Source organism: Nicrophorus vespilloides, unplaced genomic scaffold (assembly GCF_001412225.1).
Source record: "Nicrophorus vespilloides isolate i.1.1-1 unplaced genomic scaffold, Nicve_v1.0, whole genome shotgun sequence".
In the NCBI taxonomy this organism is placed as follows: Eukaryota; Metazoa; Arthropoda; class Insecta; order Coleoptera; family Silphidae; genus Nicrophorus; species Nicrophorus vespilloides.
In genome coordinates this window covers 29679-51241 of record NW_017097246.1, presented here as the reverse complement: position 1 = coordinate 51241, position 21563 = coordinate 29679, and the positions used below count along the sequence as shown (strand labels likewise).

At 37.7% G+C, this 21563-nt stretch overlaps 9 protein-coding genes across 9 annotated transcripts in view; 6 read left to right on the top strand and 3 right to left on the bottom strand.

The window, feature by feature from the left end:
• The window catches only part of LOC108559545 (decaprenyl-diphosphate synthase subunit 1), a 16579-nt gene extending 13809 nt beyond the window's left edge, over positions 1 to 2770 (bottom strand). The window contains exon 1 of the mRNA XM_017916862.1: positions 2512 to 2770. Within this exon, the coding sequence (XP_017772351.1) occupies positions 2512 to 2754 (243 nt within the window). The 5' untranslated portion in view covers positions 2755 to 2770. The remainder of the gene's footprint in view (positions 1 to 2511) is intronic.
• A 6-nt stretch (positions 2771 to 2776) lies between these two features.
• On the top strand, positions 2777 to 5744 carry LOC108559546 (39S ribosomal protein L32, mitochondrial). Its single transcript, XM_017916863.1, has 3 exons — positions 2777 to 3115; positions 5106 to 5351; positions 5410 to 5744. Exons 1-3 carry the CDS (start codon positions 3019 to 3021, stop codon positions 5670 to 5672), a joined length of 606 nt encoding a protein of 201 aa, XP_017772352.1. The 5' UTR covers positions 2777 to 3018; the 3' UTR covers positions 5673 to 5744.
• A 358-nt stretch (positions 5745 to 6102) lies between these two features.
• Positions 6103 to 7114, bottom strand: LOC108559517 (protein NETWORKED 1D). The gene has a single exon (XM_017916819.1). The coding sequence runs from the start codon at positions 7038 to 7040 to the stop codon at positions 6183 to 6185; it is 858 nt and encodes a 285-aa protein (XP_017772308.1). The 5' UTR covers positions 7041 to 7114; the 3' UTR covers positions 6103 to 6182.
• Positions 7115 to 7754: 640 nt separating this feature from the next.
• On the top strand, positions 7755 to 8720 carry LOC108559509. Its single transcript, XM_017916812.1, has 3 exons — positions 7755 to 7949; positions 8025 to 8470; positions 8532 to 8720. Exons 1-3 carry the CDS (start codon positions 7793 to 7795, stop codon positions 8718 to 8720), a joined length of 792 nt encoding a protein of 263 aa, XP_017772301.1. The 5' UTR covers positions 7755 to 7792.
• Positions 8721 to 8960: 240 nt separating this feature from the next.
• Positions 8961 to 9494, top strand: LOC108559508 (ras-related protein Rab-13-like). The gene is given in 3 exon segments (XM_017916811.1): positions 8961 to 9228; positions 9291 to 9436; positions 9438 to 9494. Coding segments are annotated over 3 exon segments (327 nt in total). The 5' UTR covers positions 8961 to 9104.
• A 298-nt stretch (positions 9495 to 9792) lies between these two features.
• LOC108559507 lies at positions 9793 to 14148 on the bottom strand. Its single transcript, XM_017916810.1, has 4 exons — positions 14082 to 14148; positions 12891 to 13993; positions 11005 to 11095; positions 9793 to 10946 (listed from the first exon to the last, which is right to left on the bottom strand). Exons 1-4 carry the CDS (start codon positions 14146 to 14148, stop codon positions 9832 to 9834), a joined length of 2376 nt encoding a protein of 791 aa, XP_017772299.1. The 3' UTR covers positions 9793 to 9831.
• Positions 14149 to 14570: 422 nt separating this feature from the next.
• On the top strand, positions 14571 to 17645 carry LOC108559516 (serine/threonine-protein kinase Nek8). The gene is made up of 13 exons (XM_017916818.1): positions 14571 to 14643; positions 14698 to 14854; positions 14906 to 15236; positions 15289 to 15417; positions 15480 to 15661; positions 15855 to 16112; positions 16165 to 16292; positions 16347 to 16482; positions 16531 to 16852; positions 16902 to 17024; positions 17080 to 17138; positions 17195 to 17351; positions 17424 to 17645. Exons 1-13 carry the CDS (start codon positions 14577 to 14579, stop codon positions 17493 to 17495), a joined length of 2121 nt encoding a protein of 706 aa, XP_017772307.1. The 5' UTR covers positions 14571 to 14576; the 3' UTR covers positions 17496 to 17645.
• A 236-nt stretch (positions 17646 to 17881) lies between these two features.
• On the top strand, positions 17882 to 19904 carry LOC108559522 (cytochrome P450 9e2). The gene is made up of 6 exons (XM_017916825.1): positions 17882 to 18321; positions 18384 to 18547; positions 18596 to 18930; positions 18988 to 19345; positions 19397 to 19657; positions 19720 to 19904. Exons 1-6 carry the CDS (start codon positions 18113 to 18115, stop codon positions 19884 to 19886), a joined length of 1494 nt encoding a protein of 497 aa, XP_017772314.1. The 5' UTR covers positions 17882 to 18112; the 3' UTR covers positions 19887 to 19904.
• Positions 19905 to 19961: 57 nt separating this feature from the next.
• LOC108559521 lies at positions 19962 to 21400 on the top strand. The gene is made up of 5 exons (XM_017916824.1): positions 19962 to 20290; positions 20356 to 20469; positions 20539 to 21060; positions 21123 to 21207; positions 21263 to 21400. Exons 1-3 carry the CDS (start codon positions 20030 to 20032, stop codon positions 20767 to 20769), a joined length of 606 nt encoding a protein of 201 aa, XP_017772313.1. The 5' UTR covers positions 19962 to 20029; the 3' UTR covers positions 20770 to 21060; positions 21123 to 21207; positions 21263 to 21400.
• The last annotated feature ends 163 nt before the right edge of the window (positions 21401 to 21563 follow it).

The following is a 21563-nucleotide window of genomic DNA, read 5'->3' as shown; positions in this document are numbered from 1 at the left end:
AAATTGGATAATTAAACAGAGTTTCTCATTTAAGGAACTGCTAATAGAAATACAGAAGGTAAATATCTAATAGAAATACAGAAGGCAAAAGCAAATACGAGTAAAATAATTAATGTTTTAAGCATGGATTATAAATTTCTTAATTAGGACAAAATCAAATTTCTTAATGAAAGCTAAGATTAATCTTTCTGGGCAATATAATAAGAAATAAATATAAAACATATTTGTATTGAAATCGTATTGAAGAATTTCCATTAGAAAATCGTTTAAACGAATCTAAAAAATAGGCGTAATCGAATGACGATTTAGAAGTAAAATTGGATAATTAAAGCGAGTTTCGCATGCTCAATTTGCTTATATTACGAAAGAGCAGACCCGGATCAAACATTGAAGAAGTACCAAAAGGTGGACCATCGACATATTTCGAAGAGGTTCACAGACGAGTTTCACATTTTCACAATCATCTGTTTGCTTAGCAAACAGCGACTTGATAATGAATATCGCAACAGTCTGCTGCCGATTTACGTAACGATACGCACTCGAGAACAACAAAAAAAATTGATGAAACAATCAATTGGGGGAGATTTCAGCGCACGAGCAAACATTGCATTACTCCTAACTGTCGAGTACAAAGTAGTAGTTTATAATCAGAAACAAGTTTCTTTGGTAACCAACTGTTGATAAACAAAGTGTGTACTGCCGGGGTGGTCCTCAAACATCTAAATTTGGCAATGGCCTTGCTCCAATAAAGCACCGCGCGTTCTTACGTAATCGTGTCGCGTGCGATGGCATTTTAGAAATTGAATCGCTTCGTGTGCGCTTCTTCATTCTCCTTCGTTTTTCCACCTTATTACACTAATTTTTTTTTTCCTTTCTTTACATGTCTTTCACACGGAAAAGCACAGCAACACGTCGCAAAGCAAAAGGATTGAATCGAGGTTAGCAGTGCAATATGTGTGTTCCGAATGGGAATTCCAAACGGAGACGAATTTGTATTTCGTTTTGGTCGTTGAACCGGAAACGAACGGTTTCTGTTCTTCCCCATTTTCGTACTGTTCCATCGACTGTGTATTGTCGTGTCGCCGAATCGTTATTTATTATTAAAAAATTATTGTAATTACGATGAAACAATGGTGTGTTAATTTCGCGAACAATCGAAATTTGGCTTCAATTTATACACGTACCAAGCACAATCTCTTCTGTTTGAGTGGGCAATTAAGATGATTAGTTGACTAACATCCTGGGGCTTTCCAAAATAATCTTAGAAATTCAAGTTCGTGCGATTATTAAATTTACCAAATTGTTGAATAATGCAAGAACCAGAAACTAATTTTTAAAAAAAATATGATTACTTATGATTCTCGAATGCCATGAAATTTATTCCTAACTCCAATTGTTTCAATAATATGAGCCAAAAATCTTCCATCAGAATGTGGATTTGATTTTGATCACGAACTGAGCAATCAGAGGTCGATAAGATAACGCCTGATCCTATAACAAAATATCGGTAATTGGATGGAATTGAATCTCGAGCAGTTTAGTAAACACACGCCTACATGTTTTCGACAAGTGGATGGATTAAGTAGCCCAAAAAAAAAATAATTTGAATAATAATCCGCCGTGGATAATGTGAAAGCCATCCACGCACAAATCTCATCATTATTCATTCATTAAAATAACAATTGCCGGTCGGGACCATTCATGCCTTCGTTCAAAGGTATCTTGATGCCATTACGGTGTAATAGTCATATAATGTAAATAAATGGGGCGAAAGCGATATCGACTATCACTAATTAAATTCTTGGATAGTCTGAAAAAAAATATAGACAAACAACAAACTTATCTCGTGAACTTGTATAATTATCACGACTACAAGGAGCAGCAATAAAATGGTTGGAAAATATGTTCGTAACATATGGAAACAAGTGCGAAAAATAAGATTTAATAAGTCTAAATAAATATTGATTAGTAAAATGCATAAACAAATATTGTACTTTGACTTAGATATCTGAGGATCATTTTTCAGCGTAAAGGTTTAAGTTTCGTTGAATATTGTTATTCTTTAATTTTGTTATTAATTAATTTTTTTTTTTGGCATATGTCATTTATATAATTTCTGCATATAATTTGATCTCACATAAAATTAATAATATTTGTAAATTAATGAAATACGCAATAAAATCTTTTTGAAGAAAATACAAGTAAATATGGAATGTTTTAGGAAAACGATTATGAAAAATTCTTTTCAGTATTTTCTTGGATTTGTTTCAAATGATGAATGATTTTTTTTTTCCAATATGTATGCAACTTATTGAGGGCACAATAGGGATTACGTAATTCCCTGGGGAACGAGTGCGTGGAAAGTGTCGAATCGAAATGGAAATCGAATGATGATGATGATGATGATGGTCCACCTGGTGAAAGTGGCACGCTCCGAAGATGTTTTCCGAAAGCGTTAAGTAGAAAGTGCGGCAGCTTCGTTCTGCACGTTAATCTCTCTCTCTCTCTCACCTGGCATTCCTGGGCGCTGTAAATATTCCTGAACGTGGACAGCTTGGCCTGGTGCACTGGCACGGTGGACGACGTCGCCGTAGCCTTCCTCCGGACCTGCAGGACGGCGCTTCCCTGCGACTGTCCCCACTGACACAGTTTCTCTTGCACCCGGACACAGAACCTACTAGACCCAACACAAGCCATCGTTCCGACTGCAGTGACTCGTCCGCGCTCAACGCCGAGAAGAAAACACGAAAGCATTCTTCTTCCACCTTTCCACTCTTACTCTCGCCTCGCACCCATACACCTCCGGCGACTCCTCCTCTTCCTCCCCTCGTCCACGTACACGGATATCCTCGCACTCGCACACACCGTCTCCGTAGCCGCAACCTTCTTCTTCTAATTCTAATACTTCTTCAGCTGTTTTCTGTTTCTTCGGGTATCAAGCGTGCGTGTGTCTCCAGGATCCCCCACCTTCGATCCGACTTCACCAGCTGATCACCATCATCATCAACGCCAGACAGGATGGCCGCATCCCTGATGTTCCGAAGGATTAATGTGGCTTTGGCCAACCTCGAGAGGACCCTCGTCGAACTGCTGAACCCCAGAGGACCGCCACCAGGTATCGTACAGTTGTAACACTTACGTAACCGCTCTCTGACTACTATACACGCGCACCAATTGGCACATAACCTACAAAACGAGACGCACAACAATATTTAACCTCTATTTTTTAAATTATACACCACTAAAATACGATGAACGGGCTCGTTTTGTTTGCCAGAAAGTATCTATCCAGCACCGATGATATTCCTTCAATCCTAACCTCTACAGATTCTTGGGGGTCAACCCTTAGCTGTGACAACCCCCAAAAATATTGACATTTATTATAAACATAACCCCAACATAAAACCTTTCTTTTTCAATAGCTACTCCTCATTATTTATTATGATTATGCATCTTTTACAAAATATCTAATTATTTGTTATAGTCATAATTATTATTATGCTCAATTTTAGTCTTATCTTTTTATCAACTTTTCTATTTGACTAAAATTATACACTTGTAACAATTTATACATAAATTGTTAATTATAGCTACAAGTTTCCAATAATTACCTTCTAATTAATCCTCTTTAATGAAGAATGTTATTATTTACATTAAATGTATGATAATATCAAATGTTGTATAAAATAAGCAACTAGTGTATGTATCATATATACATAATGTAGTTTGATATTTGGATATCTGATGTATGATCGAAAATATAATAAATAACATAAATCTGTATGATTAAATAATTTTTTCACTGACGAATTAATATTCAGCATACATTGATATTTTGTTATTGGAAAAATATCGATTACGCAAGATTCTGCATTTCTCTAATCGTATAATAATTTACAAGCGTCGAACATAAATAAAGTTAGAAAAAAGTTTCAAGAAAATGATGACCTTTACATGATATTTTTGGAATAAAACAGATAATCTTCTTCCAATTTCAATTATACTTGAATATTTCGGAGACTCGTGGTCCAAAGGTTCCAAAGCCGAACGGAATTTATTAATAAATATTCATGACTTATATATTCATTATGTTTATCCCTTAAAAATAAATAGTAAATGTGCTAATTCTAATAACTATGGTCTGTTAAAGAATATTGCTTTGCGTAAACAAAAATCTGCGAGTTGTATAAAAAAAAAGAAGCAACCTTTGATCTATCGAAACTGAGTCATTTCATTTTTAATTGATTAATTGATTTTTGTATCACTCGATCTCTTTTTTTTTTAAATCCGTTTAACTATGAACACGAAAGTGTTGCAAGTATTAGAAGTATTGCATTAATGAGTAAAAGAGTAATAGACAAGTGGGCCAATGTCACTTGCGCCAAAAACAAAAATCGCATTAGCGTTACAGAATTACATCAACGAATAAAATATATGTAAACCATGAATATTATTATTATTATTAACTCTTTTGCAAACTAAATACATAATAATTAATTGCATTGCCATTTAGATAGAAGATAAACTAATAATTATGATTAATTGCTTAATTATAATGGTTATTTTCTATAAAAAAAAAATATGTTTCGCATAACATTGTGCAAATCATTCCATCTAATGATTATTGTCATCGAGTTGGAAAATGTTTGACCGGTGTTAACTTTTCTTCGGTGTAATTAAATTGTTTACAAAAGGAGAGCGCCATTATTGAAGGATGTCCTTCGTGACATTTTCTCTTGTTAACATGATTTTTATTGCTTCGCGAGTTACCAAATCCTTATGTCGGATGGATCACATTCGTGGAATTTAACAGAAGCGCAAAAGACAGAAACTAATTGTTTTTCGGTCCTTGATTTCAGTTTCTTCGCAATTGTTGAAGAGTACATCGCTGGTAACCTCGGCGACCCAGTTTCGTGCATTCTAATGATTTGCACTTCTCACGACCCGGGTTTAATCCCCAAAAAAAAATAAAAATCTACCTTGAGTTAGACACCGAATTTACCAATGGTGAATGTCTCATTGAGGATTATGTAAAAAAATTGTGCTTTGATTGTTTAAGATTGCTTTGTTATTTTACTAAAGTTTTTTTTCTTACTTTCTTGCAGATGCGTTTTGCTTGGTGGGTGTTGAAGGTTACAGAGTATCAGGAAATGAGCCTAAACCTTTCTCTATCAAAGACATAATCGGCGATGGTCTGTTATGGGCTGTGCCCAAGCACCGTCGCTCCTTGGAGAAACGTCTGAAGAGGAAATTTGGAGATCCCGAGTACGTGAATAAACTGATCTTACCGAAGACCACTCTGAGGGTCTGCAATACCTGTGGAGATGATCACGAAGTCGGCGTTTTGTGCCGTAAGTAATCATCAAAACTTAGCTTCAACTTAAAAGTCAATTCCCATACGATTTACAGCCACGTGCTACAAGAAGGTCATCGAGGAGACTAAACTGATGCAGGACAAGATCCAAGAAGAACTTAAGTTGGAACCAGTTGAGACTGAAGTCGTGGTGTTGTATAACGGTGAAAAGGACGATAAACCTTCAGAATTCTGGCAAGGAAAACGGATTGTCGAGATGGAAAAGGAACGTCCATCGTGGTTCAGCAAGAACCTCACGCAGCAGACGACCCAACAGCCGGCAACCACGAGCGATGTGAAACCATCGCAGCTCGGTTAAGAAAAAAAATAAGTTTAATCGTAAAATGGATTTAGTCAAATAAAGTGTGAAAATAAATAGTATTATTGCCAATTTCTATTCATTTCGTTTTCTTATTTCTTTCTTTAATCAAATCCATCCAGAGTTAATTAAATAACCAAGTGACCATGAAACAATCACAATTAGTTTGAAAGTTAATTTCAAAACGCGAAGAAAGTCCGATAGCAATTGGAGCCTGTCAAGTTATTCATTATTACGCGCCCAAAGAATTTCTACTTGACTATTTATTTATTAGTCTATAAAAAGGATTTCAGTGAACTTAAAATGAGTAATCTATTACGTAAACTACTTTAAATCATTGAACTACATTATTACATGCAAACGCTCATATATCGAATATGATAATCATTTCCTTATTAATTTTATTACTGTTTTTTATTATAAGATAGAATTGCAATCATTGCCTATTTATTATCTTAGTATTATTTATATATAACAAATCAACTTTTTAAATTATTATTATAGTTTGTATCACGAATCAATCATAAAATGGTGCTGAACGTGCATTTGGAACTCCGTAAAATCGTCGCTCGCACTGAAAACGATTCTGCACATAGGGCACACTCTGTCTTTCTCCAAAACCGCTGAAGAGCCCCAGTCCGCCAGATGATCCAGTTCGCGTTCGTCCTCTCTGGCCTTACTCAAATCCGCTTCGTAGTCTTTCAGAAACCGTTCCAATTGTTCCCCTTGCATAAGAACGTTATTCTTCAGTTGCTTCAGCGCGCTCACGTGTTGCTCGATGTCCTCGACCATGGAATTCTCATCATCATCTAAATTGAATCCGAAAGAGGTTAATGCCTCATTCTGAAGCTCTGACATCTGTGAGCACTGCAGCTCCAGCTCTGACTTCTCCTTGGACATACTGTTCAAGATCTTCAATGAAATATCCTCAAACTCCATAATTATCATATCATTGTCAACTATTGCATTTGGCAAATATTTGGTGTGCGGTTTCTCCTGTGTGAATGTTTTTGAGCGTATCAGTGGGGAGTGCTGATTGATTTTGTCACTTATCTTTGTGAGCTTCGTATCAAGCTCTCTATTGTCCTCAGTCAGTTTCGACAGTCTCGACCACAACTGCTTGTTCTCACTTGTCACCATTTGTATTTTGTTGTGCAGCTGTGATTTTTCTTCTGTTAACTTGGCCACCTGCTCGACCAGGGTCTCCACCTCATTGAGTGACTTGTCTGGGTCTACCTGCGAGCACTTCTGCATCAGCATCAGGTTTTCGGCCTCCAGGTACTCCACGCGATTCTCCAATGCTTGACGGCGCTCCTTCATGGTTAACAGTGCGATTTGCAGGGCCGCAGCCCCCGTGGTCTCATTCATTATTTAAAGAAACAATAACAAACTCACTGTCTATTCTCACAGCTGACGACTCACATGAAGAATTGTTGACAAAACACGAATCTAAAGAGCAATGTTCATTTGGTTGCATACATGTAATTTTTAATTTTATCTAAGAATAATATTTGTTAATTCTTTAGGTTTTTAAGAAATAAAGGATTATTTTGAATGCAATTAAAATTTCTTACACTATTATGCAACTAGTATTTTTATATTCAATTTATTTCTTCTACACATGACCTCTTTCATCTTCACCAGAAGTTAAAACCAGTTGAATTGAAAATAAATTTAAAAGAAACCAAATTATCAAGGCGAACAAGAACACGAAGTTTAACGTATTTGTTTGTTTTTATTAGTTAAGAATGCAGTTTTATATTAGATATTAATCTTGTTAAATTGTTTTAATTGTTAAGTTTATCAGATTTTAGTTTGAATTTAGATGAGAACTTATTGTATAAATTGAAATAAACTTAAGTTAAATTTTAATTAACTATTAAACAATCATTACGACGATATAACTATGAATTATCTCCTCTTTAAAACTTATTTAGTAACCACATAGTAATAATTTCAACATGAGATAATCTTTATTAATTAAACTTCCGCATAACAATTTTGCACAGAGGTGTAGCGTACTTGTTTCGATACCACCGATGCTATTAAGTAGCACGTGAATTGCGTATTTTTAGATGCTGGTCTTAGATCATAATTATGCTCCCAAGACATTCGAAACAATGAAAATCGAGATCTTCTCCACAGCTCTGGGATGGCTTCTGGCCGCTTTACTACCAATCTTCCACATCTTCCTGCTCTGGTACTTTTGGTCCAGGTACACGTTTCCTGTTAACACGGCCACGTGCACCTGCGAGTGTTGGGACACTATTTTTAAAGGTAAATACTGAACACTGAAGAATCTATTTTTAGCATGCCTTTGATGTTATTCCCTAAAAATGGTTGTTATTTTAGGTCCGTACGAATATGGAATATCTGCTTATAAACACTTCTATTTCAATTCAACGAAAAGCTCTGCCAAAATATGGTTGATCGTTTCCATCGGTTTGATAGCTCTGTACGAATGCTCGAAACAACTTTGCCGGTTATTCCTTCGTGGTAAATTACGCTCTTCAATGCTGCTGCTCTTTCTTTCTTCAATATTCCCGCACTACTATTCATGGTGGACGTACATAAACTACATTAACGATAGATTTTACACCCAATGGGATCACCAGCTGTTCTTCACCATCTCGGAGATTGTTTCCACGGCCATCGTCATCCACCTGAGCAACAGGCATCACGAGCTGACTCGCTACAAAATGCTGATCATCATCATCATAAGTGCTGTACACTTGATCTCGGGCTCGATCGATCAATTCATCGACAACATTATCATGATGAGAGGATCCAAGCATCAAGTTAATTAAATAAATAAATAAACGGTATAGCGTTGGAATTGATAGATTCACAAATTTGCAGGTCGTCCGGGATCTAGGCTTCGTTCTTGCCGATGTTATGCACATCGCCGTTCCAATCTTTGAGCTGCGAGATCTGGAGTACTATAATTTCGATAACAGAGTTTGGTACAAGGATCGTAGATCTATAATCGAGTTTACTATTGCAGGATTTCTCATACTTGTTGGTTGCGTTATTGTTCAACAATTGTAGTATTATATGAAAGTGAAAACTATATGTTTTCCGTTTTCGTTTTAAAATCAACTTGTATTTATAATATTGTTATTATTATTATTAAAGTTAAAAAGATATTAAAAAATTTGTTATTTTGGATTGTTTTTTTTTTATGTAAAAGTGGAGACTTGTTTGAATGTTTTTCGCTTAGTGATTGCCTGATGGATGTGGGAGTCCCTGTAACCAAGGGAGAAGCGCGTGCGTTGAAAGTTGATCCTCGCGTGGAAAATCGATGGGGGTCGCGCACCTCCTCTCCAGCAACAAGAAGGACAAAAACGTACGGGTCTCGCGATTGCGAAGGTGTCTACGAAAGTGCAAAAACAGCGAATAGAGTGGAAAACGTAAAAAACGTAAGGAAGAACAATGGCTCTGGACTTCGCCGCCACGTACAAAGTGCTCGTCCTCGGAGACTCGAACGTTGGAAAAACCTGCATAGTGCATCGTTTCTGCGACGAGAGATACTATGACACCTACATCTCGACAATAGGTAAAATCGATACGTATTTGTTTCAATTAATCTCCATCATTTTTGATCGCCTCTGGGAACAGGTATCGACTTCAAACAGAAGATAATCAATCTGGACGGGGTTCCGGTGAAGCTGCAGATCTGGGACACCGCAGGACAGGAACGTTTCAGGACTCTGACAACCGCATATTATAGGGGCGCAATGGGAATTCTGCTGCTCTACGATGTTACCAATTTGGAATCATTCAATCACATCACCTATTGGCTGCAGAACATCGAAGAGGTGATACAATTATATTGGTTTTATAAATAATTAACTTGAATATTCTGCAGAACGCCTCTCCGAACGTCGTCACCGTGCTGGCAGGAAACAAGTGCGAGTCTTCCGATCGAATAGTTGATTTGGACAGTGGAAAAAAGGTCTGCATGATTAATCGAAGCTTAACTCATTACATATTGATGGGATTGATTTGTAGATGGCGGAGAACTTTGAGTTGCCGTTCTACGAGGTCTCCTGCAAGGACAATATCAACATCGAGAACGCGTTCCTTGCATTGGCCAGGAAAATTAGGGAATTCAGAGAGCTCAAGGTAAACGCTAATTTTATTTAATTCAACTAACTTTCTAAGATAATAAACTGTCGACTACAAAGTCGGGTATGGTCTTGATGGTCTTCCTCAACTCGTCGATGTCACAGCAGTAGCTGAAACCCAGGTTCATGTTGCTCTGCTCCCATTGAACCCAGCTGATTCTCCTGCAGACGTCCGGGCACAGATTGTCCTGCTTGGTAAAATCGTTGACGGTGATGAATGCTGCACCTCTTCTGGTTTTCGGATCGTACACGACTTTCCACGAGAACAGCGGAGCCGGAAACACCAGTTGCCCGCTATCCGGATTCCTTGCCAAAGAGATGTATTGCTCTCCACCTTGCCTATTCGGATACTCGATCTGACCGTGCGTTCCCGTATAAACCTCAAGATCGATGGCATTGCTGCTCGCGTACCTCCTGACGTCTTGCTCCAAAGTTCTCCAATTCCCGGAATTTATGCTCTTCCACCGAGGAACCACGTTGATGTAATGCATCGTCAATACCTGCTGAAATCCGTAGATCAGATCGGTTTTCGCAGTAAGGTGTCCTTTATTCATGTAGTTATCCCTGAAATAAGTCAACTCTTTCCCGAGGAAACCCTCCACGAAGGTCTTCTGCTTGCTACCCCAATACACGTTATCGACGTTAACCTTCCCGTAGAACTTCCTGTCAAGATGGAACTTTGGCCTCGGATAATTATACTGTCCAGCATCGATCTCCTTCTTGATACGCACGTGCGAATAGAGCACGTTCATCTGGACGTGATCGAAACATATCGTTATGTCGCTTATGAAGTTCTCTGCGTAACTGTACCCAATCGAAATCTCCTTATATCTTCCGGCGCAGGTTTTTCCATTGTACTTCGCTTCGCCGACGCTCACCTCGGAACACCTAACATCCCTCAAATTGATATTTCCTGTCCCGTATTCGAACGTATTGTTACCACATCGAACGGAAATTTCCTGCGACTTCTGAGTGACTCCATCCAAGATTATCGTGTTATTCGCTCCCGGGCAGAAGAGGACGATGTCCTGACCGGTCTTGAAATATCTCTGTCCGTAGATTTTGTGCAAATATGGGTAAACGTATCCATCCTTATCGGCGTTCAGGAACATCGGCTGCTCGTGCGTCCCCAAATTTCCGACGCACTCTTTAAAACAGCGACCATTAAATAGATGCTCAAACGTTACGATTAAATAACAATATACCTGCATTGGATGGATGAACTCCGACTATCAAAAGGCAACAGGCGAGCAGCAGTTGAACGCGTTCAAAGGTCATGTTCAAATTACTTCGTTCCTATCGCAAAGCAAACGTTCGCTCTTATTGAACTATCTATCGATCCAAAAAGAACCAAACAGAACAACTTATATAACGTTCTTAATTTCCTTCGGCATTCCTTATCGCATCGCATCGCTGCAGTTTGCCGGCTTGCATTAGCTAAGCAAAACTAGTTGCAGCCCTTATTTCCACAGTTTATCACAAAAATTACACAAATAAGCACTAAAGTTGAAAGTCTTTAGACTTTTGTATATTTTTCAACAAACTATTTTAAATTTGTTTCAGCTTTAAATAAATATTATAATAGAAATTTATAAAATGTTGTAGGGCGATCCGTTCCACGAATCCAAGGAGGAAACCGAAGTGCTGAAGAACAAGCCGGAAAGTCACGGTAACAGGACGTGTTCTTGTTAGGACGAAGCAGGCACGAACTAAAATATAATTAATTTAAACAAAATCTAACAAACAGGAGAAGGCAAAACAAAAACAAAAATCAGAACTTTATTTCAGAAAAGCAAGAAGAAAAAAAAAGAACACTCACACTATCGTATTAAGAGCTTTAAGACTTTGGATGTCAATAATCGTTTCCTACTTATATATATACTATATTTACTTCTTTCAATTAACATCCTGAGGGAAACAAACAAAAAACAGAAATTCTAGGAAACCGATTCGTCATTGTGTTTCCTCTTTTGAAGCTTTTCAATATGCTTTCATTTGTGTATCCCCTCAATAAAATAATAAGAAGAAAACAGAGATTCGTGGTGGAGGAAGAGGATGCCGATGTTGAAGGAGGATCTTTTCGGAAAGATCGTAAGCCAAAGAAGCGCACAAATCGATGTTGTTTTCTTTTGAAAGGATATTAATAATAATAATTTAAAAAGAATAACAAATAATTAAAATTAACAAATAGAGAGTAAACAAAAAAAAATATGTGAAATAAATCTGAAGATCGCGCAACCGAAACGCAATTGCGTTTCCTTCAGCGTTGTTGATCGTATTGTTGTTGATGTATCTTTAGAGGCTTAAACTGATATTAGAGAGACTGACTCTGGCATAATCAACCCTTTTTGCCCAAACCAAACCCCCCCATAATTTTTAATCTTAGAAGCAAATTCATTTCTTTTCTATGAAACTGCTTGCTGGGACCATTCGCGATTCGTTTCGAGTATTTACTTTTCACATTTTATTATTATTTAATTATTTCTTTCTACGATTATTGTTGTTGTTTATTTTTTTTTTGTCGAAATTGTGATACATTCATTGGTTTCTGGTTCGAAAGGAGAAACACACACGCAGCGGCAACAAATGAATGGATTTATAATAAATATATATATATTGATATATAAAAAAAAATTAATAATGAAATATTTGTAAATGTAGATTGTACGTTTGTTAGTTTTACTGGAGACGAATTATGAAATTAATAAATTAAGAATTATTACATTTAAGATAAACTGTTAGCCAATACCGATATCGATTACTATTATATATTTAAATAAATTCCAAGAACTTCACTCAAACATCGATCTTTTCTTTTTGGTGCAAAACTCTATTGAATAACCTTCGTCGATTTGAGAATGTACGCTTTTGTGTTCTGTAACAACTTAACAGTTTTGTGTTTAATTCAAGAATGCTAGTGACTCATTTACCTTGATGGCATTTAAGGCTTGAATTAACAAAGCAAATCTCTTCCAATTTTGTATTTATATATTGATTGCATGTTGTATGTTTACTAATCACTATACAGAATAATCAATTATTACGATGTGGGACTTAAACTGAAGGATTTTGATGTATCGGAAACGTTTCAGGAATCCATCAAATTGTAGACTTCAATGTCGGGAAGAGTCTTCACGGTGCGCCTGAAATCATCGACATCACAGCAAAAGCTGTAACCCAATGAAAGGTCATCCTTCCTCCAATGAATCCAATCGATCTTATAGCAAATATCTGCGCAAAACTTATCCAATTCGGCGTAATCGTTGGCTGTGATGAAGGCTACTCCTCTGAAAGTGTTAGGATCGTAAACGACTTTCCAGAAATACAGAGGTGCTGGAATAGCCATCCCTTTGCGACCTCGTGCTAAGTAAATGTCCACTTTGCGACCACCGTCATCCGGGTAACTCAATTGTCCGTGAGTTCCGGTATACACCTCGAGATCAACGGAATTTACACTTGCATACTCTCTGACATCCCGCTCCAATGATTCCCAATTTCCAGCGTTAATAGAATCCCACTGCGGAGCAACGTTCACGTAATGCATGGTCAGCACTTGCAAGAAACCGTAGACCAGATCGCATTTTGCAGTAAGATGACCCCTGTTCATGTAATTCCTTCTGAACTGCTCCAAACTCCGTCCCAGCAAACCTTCCACAAACTCAATTTCCCTGCGCCTCACGTAAGCGGATTCCACTTCAACGATGCCATAAAACTCTTCATCCATATGAAACCTGGATCTTGGATAGTTGTACTGGCAGCTGACAATCTCCTTCTTAACAGTAACATGCGAATACAACACTTGCTTTCTATCGTCGTCGAAGCAAACTGTTATAGCTTTCAAGAAACTATCCTCGTAGGTGTATCCGATGATAATCTCGATGAACCTTCTGGCGCAGGTTCTTCCAGTAATCATCACCTCACCAACGTTCACATCCTTACACCGGACATTATTTAAATCGATGTATTCGCTGTTATAAATAAATCGCTGGTGGTCGCAGCGCATCGTAAATTCCGGCGATTCCAAAATTTGTCCGTTAACAGAAATCTTGTTATCCTCGCCAGGACAAAACAACACGATCTCTTGTCCATCCTCGAAATATCTGCCGCTTGAAGATTGTTTGGGATAAACAAAATTATCTCTTTGCGTGTTTAAGAACAACGGTTGCATGGACAACCCAAGATTGGCTCTGCAATCTACAATTTATGTTACATACATTTATTAAAAAAGTTCTAATAATTTAAGTAATTTAATTAAAATGTCAATCAAGATAATTAACGTTACCTGAAGTGCATAAATCCCAATTTCCCAAAGAGCTCAGAACGAGCAAAATCAAATGTCTCGGATTCATGTTTTTTATTTTCTACAAATGAAACTGAAACTTTATTTCTTAATAATTTACTGAGACATTTACTCACGCTTTGTTTTAAACTAAACTAAAGATTTATTGATCTCTAATAATTTAATGACTTAACGAAATTCCATTAAGATATTTTGACAACGTTAATTATAATGATCACTTGATTTGATCCCTATCAATTAGATTTAAATATTAAGTTAAAAGTTTCCTATGTTTTTGCTTGATTAATATGTTTTTTCTTTTGGAAAATCATTATTGTAATTATATGTATTCATTTAGGTCGAAAAGTTTCAGGACTAATGTAAAAATCAATTCGCTGAAATTTGTTGTTGATCGAGTTTACGTTTCTATGACCACAAATCTATTACAACAAGTTCAGTTGAGGATGGTTCAGTGGATTGCGGCGTATTGGAAGAACGATGTCTTTTGGAGGGAAAAGTTCCCAAGAGTTGCGTGGATATGAGAAGATCAAGACGGTCGGAAAAGGTTGAGTTTCTTATGATTCGAAACAACGGTTTCCAAGCGGCGTTTTTTTTTCAGGTTCCTTCGGCACGGCCACTCTCTACAAGAGGTTGGAAGATGAAGTTTTTGTGGTGATGAAAGAGGTCTTCGTCTCGGACATGTCGCCAATCGAGAAGAGCGCTGCTTTGAACGAAGTTGAGGTGCTCTCCTCTTTAGATCATCCTAACATAATCAAGTACGAAATAGTTTTAACATCGAACAAGTTAAGAGCGGAGATTCGTTTCAGGTATTTGGGGAGTTTTCAGCATGGCGGAAGTCTGATGATCGTGATGGAATACGCGGACGGCGGTAACTTGGCGCAGCTGATAAGCAGGAAGCAGGAGAAGCGGGAGAAAATTCCGGAACCGGAAATTCTCGATATCTTCGAGCAGATTTGCTGCGGAATCAGTTACATGCATGCGAACAAGATTCTGCACAGAGACATGAAATCTGCGAACGTCTTCTTGAACAAAGACGGAACTGTTAAGATCGGCGATTTCGGTATTTCCAAGATGATGAACACCAGGTCGCAGGCGCACACCGTCGTCGGAACACCGTATTATTTAAGCCCGGAGATGGTCATTTAAATTAACGTTGAATGGCATTCCGTTTAACTTTGATTTATTTCAGTGCGAGGGCAAAGATTACAATGAAAAATCAGACGTATGGGCGATGGGCTGCATCCTCTACGAACTCGTCTGCCTTCGCAGACCGTTCGAGGCCCCAACACTCCCCCTGCTCATCCAAAAAATCTCATCCGTAATTTAACAATCAAATTAACCATTGTAAATTACATTACAAACGATTTTCTTCTTTTGCAGTGCGATTTTCCGCGAATCCCCAATACCTATTCCGATGGAATCTTCCAGCTGATAGAGATGATTCTGCAGAGGGATAGCGAGAAAAGACCATCCGGTTTGCTCATGTTGCATACAATTATACCAGCGATTCGCGAAGAATTGAAGTCCTTATCGGCGAGACTCTCAGAATCTTTGTCCTTGAGGTAAACAACAACAACTGATACAGCCTTTATTTTTCAATTTAATCTTGTTATTTAAACAAAACAAAACGTTATCATCTTTAACAGTGATATCATTGTTAATATTTAATAATATACTAGTTGAAATAACAAATTGTAATTAAATTATAACGAATTGAACAAACGTAAATATATATGATGGAATTACTATTTTCAGCCCACCGAAAGAACGTTCCGTTCTGTACGATCTGCAAGGATTCACATCAAACGCAAACCTACATCCGACAGATTTACCCTCAAATTTGAAGCTAATCGATGTAGCGCAGAGTTTCACGCATTCCTTGGTAATTTCCGATGATTTCAAAGTGTTTTCCTGGGGGGAAGATGCGCACGGTCAGCAGGGCCTTGGGATGCGTGAGGCTTTCCGAAGAACACCGATTGCGAATAAATCGTTGCAATCGTATAAAGTTATCAGGTATTCGTCGATGCAAATTAATTTCTTTAATGTAATCTTAACTTTTGCACAGATGTTGCGCCGGTCTTAATTTTACCATATTTCTAACAGAGGATGGAACACTATTGTCCTGCGGTAACGGCAAATTCGGTTGCCTCGGTCATGGAAATTGGAGCGATCAGTTAACGCCAAAATTTATTGGTATGAAACTGTAAGAAGCGTTGGTTAATTGGAAACTGTTATAATGTATTTCAGAGTCTCTGAAGAATATGAAAATATCCGAAATCTGTAGCGGAGCAAACCACGTTTTGGCTTTAGCGACGAACGGAAAAGTCTTCGCCTGGGGATCGGCTCAACACGGACAGTTGGGACTTGGTCACACTCAATACTGGTAAGTAATAATAATTATAATGGTATATTTCAAACCAACGTTTTCTAGTTGTAAACCAATGCCGCTAAAACTATCGGATTTCAACGTGCAGAAGGTCTTTGGCGGAGAGGACTGTTCCGCACTCTTGACCACTTCCGGAAAGATTTACTTCGCCGGAAGCAACACTTACAGCAAACTCGGTTTTAAGCAAGCGCAACTGTTGAAAACCTTTTGGCTTTTCGAAGGAATCAAAGAGCGTTTCATGGATGTGTCCTTTGGAAAGAAGCACACGGTTCTTCTGGGCACAACCGGAAACGTTTATTGCCTCGGAAGCAGCGAGCACGGGCAATGCGGAAAATCTGAAACGAGATTAATCTTGAACAAAGTCGAAGTAAGAAATTCCTTTCTAAATTACTATTGAACTTAACACTTTCGTTCAGAGAATAAGCGCAGGACCCACGTATACTGTAGCATCGACTTACGAGAACGTCGTGTACTTCTGGGGTTCTTACAGCAAAAGATCCAAAAACGTCGATTGCAATTTACACTTATTCCAAAACGACGCACGTAAACCAAATCAAACATCAAATATAATTTAAAATATTTATCGATTTGCAGATTTACGAAAAATCGCAGAAGACAATTCAATTGGAGGATTCACCAAAACCAATCTTAGCGTAAATTACATTAAAATCAAATAGGATATTAATATTTAAATTTTAAATTGTCGTAGTCTATACGCCTCAGCTGAGAAGATTAAGAATGGTAATATCTTGTGGATTGGAGGATTAGTTGCTAATGCAAACAGCGTTTCTGTTTTGGTGCACACTACAACACCCACTCAGAAAAAGCACGACGAAGATGTTGAAGATGATTGCAGTCGAGTGCTGGTAATTGCACAACTTTCAATGTATCAATTAACGGCTCATCATCAAGTTTATTTGTTTGTTTGTTTGTTTCAGAACACGAATTGGACCAGTTCCAATCAGACTTTGGCGACGGGAATTGCTCTTATGAATACGCCGTTTCAATGAGGAACATTAAGATTATTAATTTCTCTTTCTTTAGCAATTTTAATTAATCAAAGAGACTTTACAAAGACCAACTTAATTAATGATTACTTGTATTTATGTACAGTATACAGTGTTCTCAATATTTGTTGAAATACACTCGATAAAGTTGAAGTAGCATGTTATGAATAAATCTTGAAACGACTTGCATTGACTCTTGTAATTTCCATGAAAATATTATGATAAAATTTACTGAAATACTAATGTTACATTGTATAAAATTAAGTCATGTATTTTTTTTTGTTTATATAATTTATTAGCAATTTCCATGAACATATTAAGCTGAATATGTTTGCAGAAGTAGTATTGTTCTATTATAATGTGAATTCTGAAGAAAGAAAATATTTTTAATGCATATTTGCTTTCATTACATTATTTACTGTGTGTATCGTGAATGGTTACAAAACGATAAAAAAGGTCACCAAGTCTTCGCGTCTTATCCGGTCTTGATCAATTAATCTCGGACCGGTATTGGATATAATTGTTTGTATCTTAATGTTAAAGCTCTCAAATGCGGTTTATCCAGTACATTATAAATAGACGACCGTGAAGGAAGTGGCATTTCGAATTTCTCTACCATCATGTTCGCGTCTACATGGATCTTACTGGCGTTCGTAATATGCATTCTCCTCTACATCTTCTGCATAAAACCGTACATCTTTTGGTATACGAAAAGGGTGCCTGGTCCAATACCCGTTCCAATATTCGGTAACATTCTGGAGAACATTTTGCAGATCAAGCCGTTCACCAATGTGATCACGGATTACTGCAAAGCGTTTGAGAAACACAGGTGCGCACAATTCGAAAGATTTATTTTAAAAAAGAAATCGTTAAATTGTATATTTTTCGCAGATATTATGGATTCTACCAGTTCTCTAAGCCGGTGCTCATCCTGAACGATTTACAGCTGATCAAGCAGATGAGTATTAAAGATTTCGAACACTTTGCAGACCACGGGACAAATTCGCGCGAAGACATCGATGAGTACTTCTGCAAAATACTGTTCGCTCTGAAAGGTTGCGTAGCATCAGATGAATTTTACAATTTTTAATTATATTTTTTAGGTGAATCCTGGCGACGTATGAGAACGACGATCAGCCCCGTTTTTACCGGAAGCAAAATGCGTTTTCTTTTCGGATTGGTCAGAGATTGCGCCGAGAATGCAGTGAGTTATCTGCATGAACAGAAGGAGGAAGTGATCGAGGTGGAAATGAAAGATTTCAGCGGAAGGATAGGAAACGATGTTATAGCTAGTTGCTCACTTGGCATCACCTGCGACTCGCTGCGAAATCCAGAAAATGAATTCTACGTTAATTCAATTAAAAATTTCAATTTCGTAGGCAGCAGACTTATGGTGCTCTACGCGTTCATCTTCAACGCTTATCCAAACCTCTTAAAGGTAATAAAGCTGATCAATGATAGTAGTTACCATTATTGAAACATTAATATCTTGCAGCTATTTGGCATCCGGATTTTCGGCAAGAAAATGACAAGCTTCTTCAATAAGGTGATCGCCGATTCAATAAAATATAGGAAAGACAACAATGTTACTAGGAGCGATGTGATCCAACTGTTGATGGATGTTAAGAAAGAAAAGTCATTTATAACGGATCATGATATCGTGGCGCAAGCATTGTCTTTTTTCTTCGCCGGTTTTGAAACAGTTACTTACAGTATTTCCTTCATGTGCTACGAATTAGCTTTGAATCCTGACGTACAGGATAAACTGTATGAAGAAATTCAGGCCACTTTTGAAGGAGACGTTAATTACGAAGCTTTTGCTAAAATGAAATACATGGATATGGTTATTACAGGTATTAAATTTAAAAAAAAGTAAAGTTTTAAAAACATACATTTTTTTCAAGAAACTTTAAGGAGATGGGGACCCTCGGTGGTGATCGATAGAGTTTGCACCAAAGACTACAAAATACCAGCAAAACTACCGAATGAACGCGATCTGCTCATCAAGAAAGGACAGCTAATCTTTATTCCCGTACACGCAATGCACTGGAATCCCGAAATTTACGAGGATCCACATAGATTCTATCCGGAGCGATTCCTGGATAAAAATTCTGCAGATCCTAACAATCTGCTCAGCTTCGGCATCGGACCAAGAAGTTGTATCGGTTAGTATCATTTCATCGATCAATTTATGCAATATTTTTTTTATCAATTGATATACTTTCAGGTTCGAGATTTGCGATTTTAGAATGCAAATTGATGTTGGCTTATCTACTGAAAGATTACGAGATTGTTCCCATCGCAAGAACCAAGATTCCCATCAAGCTCAGCAAGAAGCACATGGGAGCAAGCGCAGAGGGCGGTTTCTGGATGGGACTGAAGAGACGAAATTGATTGTTGTATAATTTAAAAGCGGACTAAATAAATAAACGATAAAAAATGGTTAAATTTAATTTCGTTCCGAAATGAGACTACGTAATTTCGTGAGCAGATTTAAAATCCATATTTTGTGCAGCGATGGAGCGGAGACACGAATTATGGCAATCAATCGCATTTTAATAGTGATTGGAACCGCTGGTACCCGTCACCGATCATTTCTGTTATTTTCCCTGCTTCGCTCATTTATTTTATGCACGTATTCTCCGAGCGGCCGTCGAGCGAGTCAACTTATTTTCCTCGAACGGAAAATGCAAGCAGTCCAGGTAAAGTACGGAGGTGGATTCCTTAACGATGAGCTGGTACTGTGGAAGAAGCAGAAAGAGTACGCGAGATACAAGAAATGTCAAGAACAAAAACAGGTAAAGATATTTTGTTTGGAGAAATCATCCGCAGATGGTTTACACTTTTGTTTACGATTTTTCAGGTGCGCGATATGATGGAAAACTATTGGCCGTGGGAGGACAACGCGCAGGTAAAACCACGAGGACTCAAAAACTTGCGATTGGATGGACTCTTTCCGCAGAGAGACTTTGAAAATGTAATATGTTTATAAATTTATTCATTATTGAGATTAACACAAATCAATGGTAAAATTTGTACGTTTCAGGCTAAACGATTTTCAGGAATTTTAGATCTGGGTCGACCTGGAGGTGGAGCGCCAAACGTGAACCGCGATACCGGAAGGAAACTGCTTAAGACACGCGAGGATCCATTGCTTCGGTTCCAGTGGGGCAAAGATCTAAGAAACACGGTGGACAATAAACTGCGTTACCACACGGACAAGAATCAGCAAGAGAAATATAGAAAGGAATTAGGCAATCGAGCGGAAATGATTTAAAGATAATATATTTAACATTTATCTTACAGATAGAATGGTCGAGGAGAAGATCAATGAAAAACTTCAAGAGAAGACGCGCAACGATGGTGGGAATAAAATAGCAAAACGACCAGCAAAGAATCGCGAATTTCCTCAAACGGACAAATGGATTTCGAAACGCTACCAACGGCTCTCCCCTTTACACAATGGTAAAGATCTCGGGATTGAGCTGGTCCCATTGATGATACAGAAACGAACGCCTCCTAAGATTCCTCTCGGAACGACGGATGTAACGAGAAACGGCGAAGAATGGTTTATTGCCATCAAATAAATGCATAGAAAAGAACAAAAATGAATTTTATGTAACTTTCTAGTACGAACGCTCAACAATGGAACGAAAGCCAGTTGTATTTGAAAGCACTCCTGAAGCAGATGAGCGGCAAACGAAGATGCTTGCAGGTAGAAGCGGTAATCTGTAGAAAATCGAACGACAATAGCAATCATTGTCTTTCAGGAAACGAATTCTTCGGATCTCGAAGGATCCATGAAGCATTTCGAAACTTGGAGCAAAATCTGGGGTAGACCCGGACACGGCGCGCCCAGATCTTCCCTCCGGAAAGGTTGCATAGAGAAAATGCTATACCCAAAGATGATCCCAATCGCTTAACGCTTCAATATTGAATTAAGATTCAAAAGAAGTGAAAAATAGAAAATTGCAATTCGTAGAACAAAATATACAAGAACAATTTGCAAGAAAACTTGAACAAGAAATGTAATGCTTTCTAATAACTTAAAATATAATTGTATTGTCATTG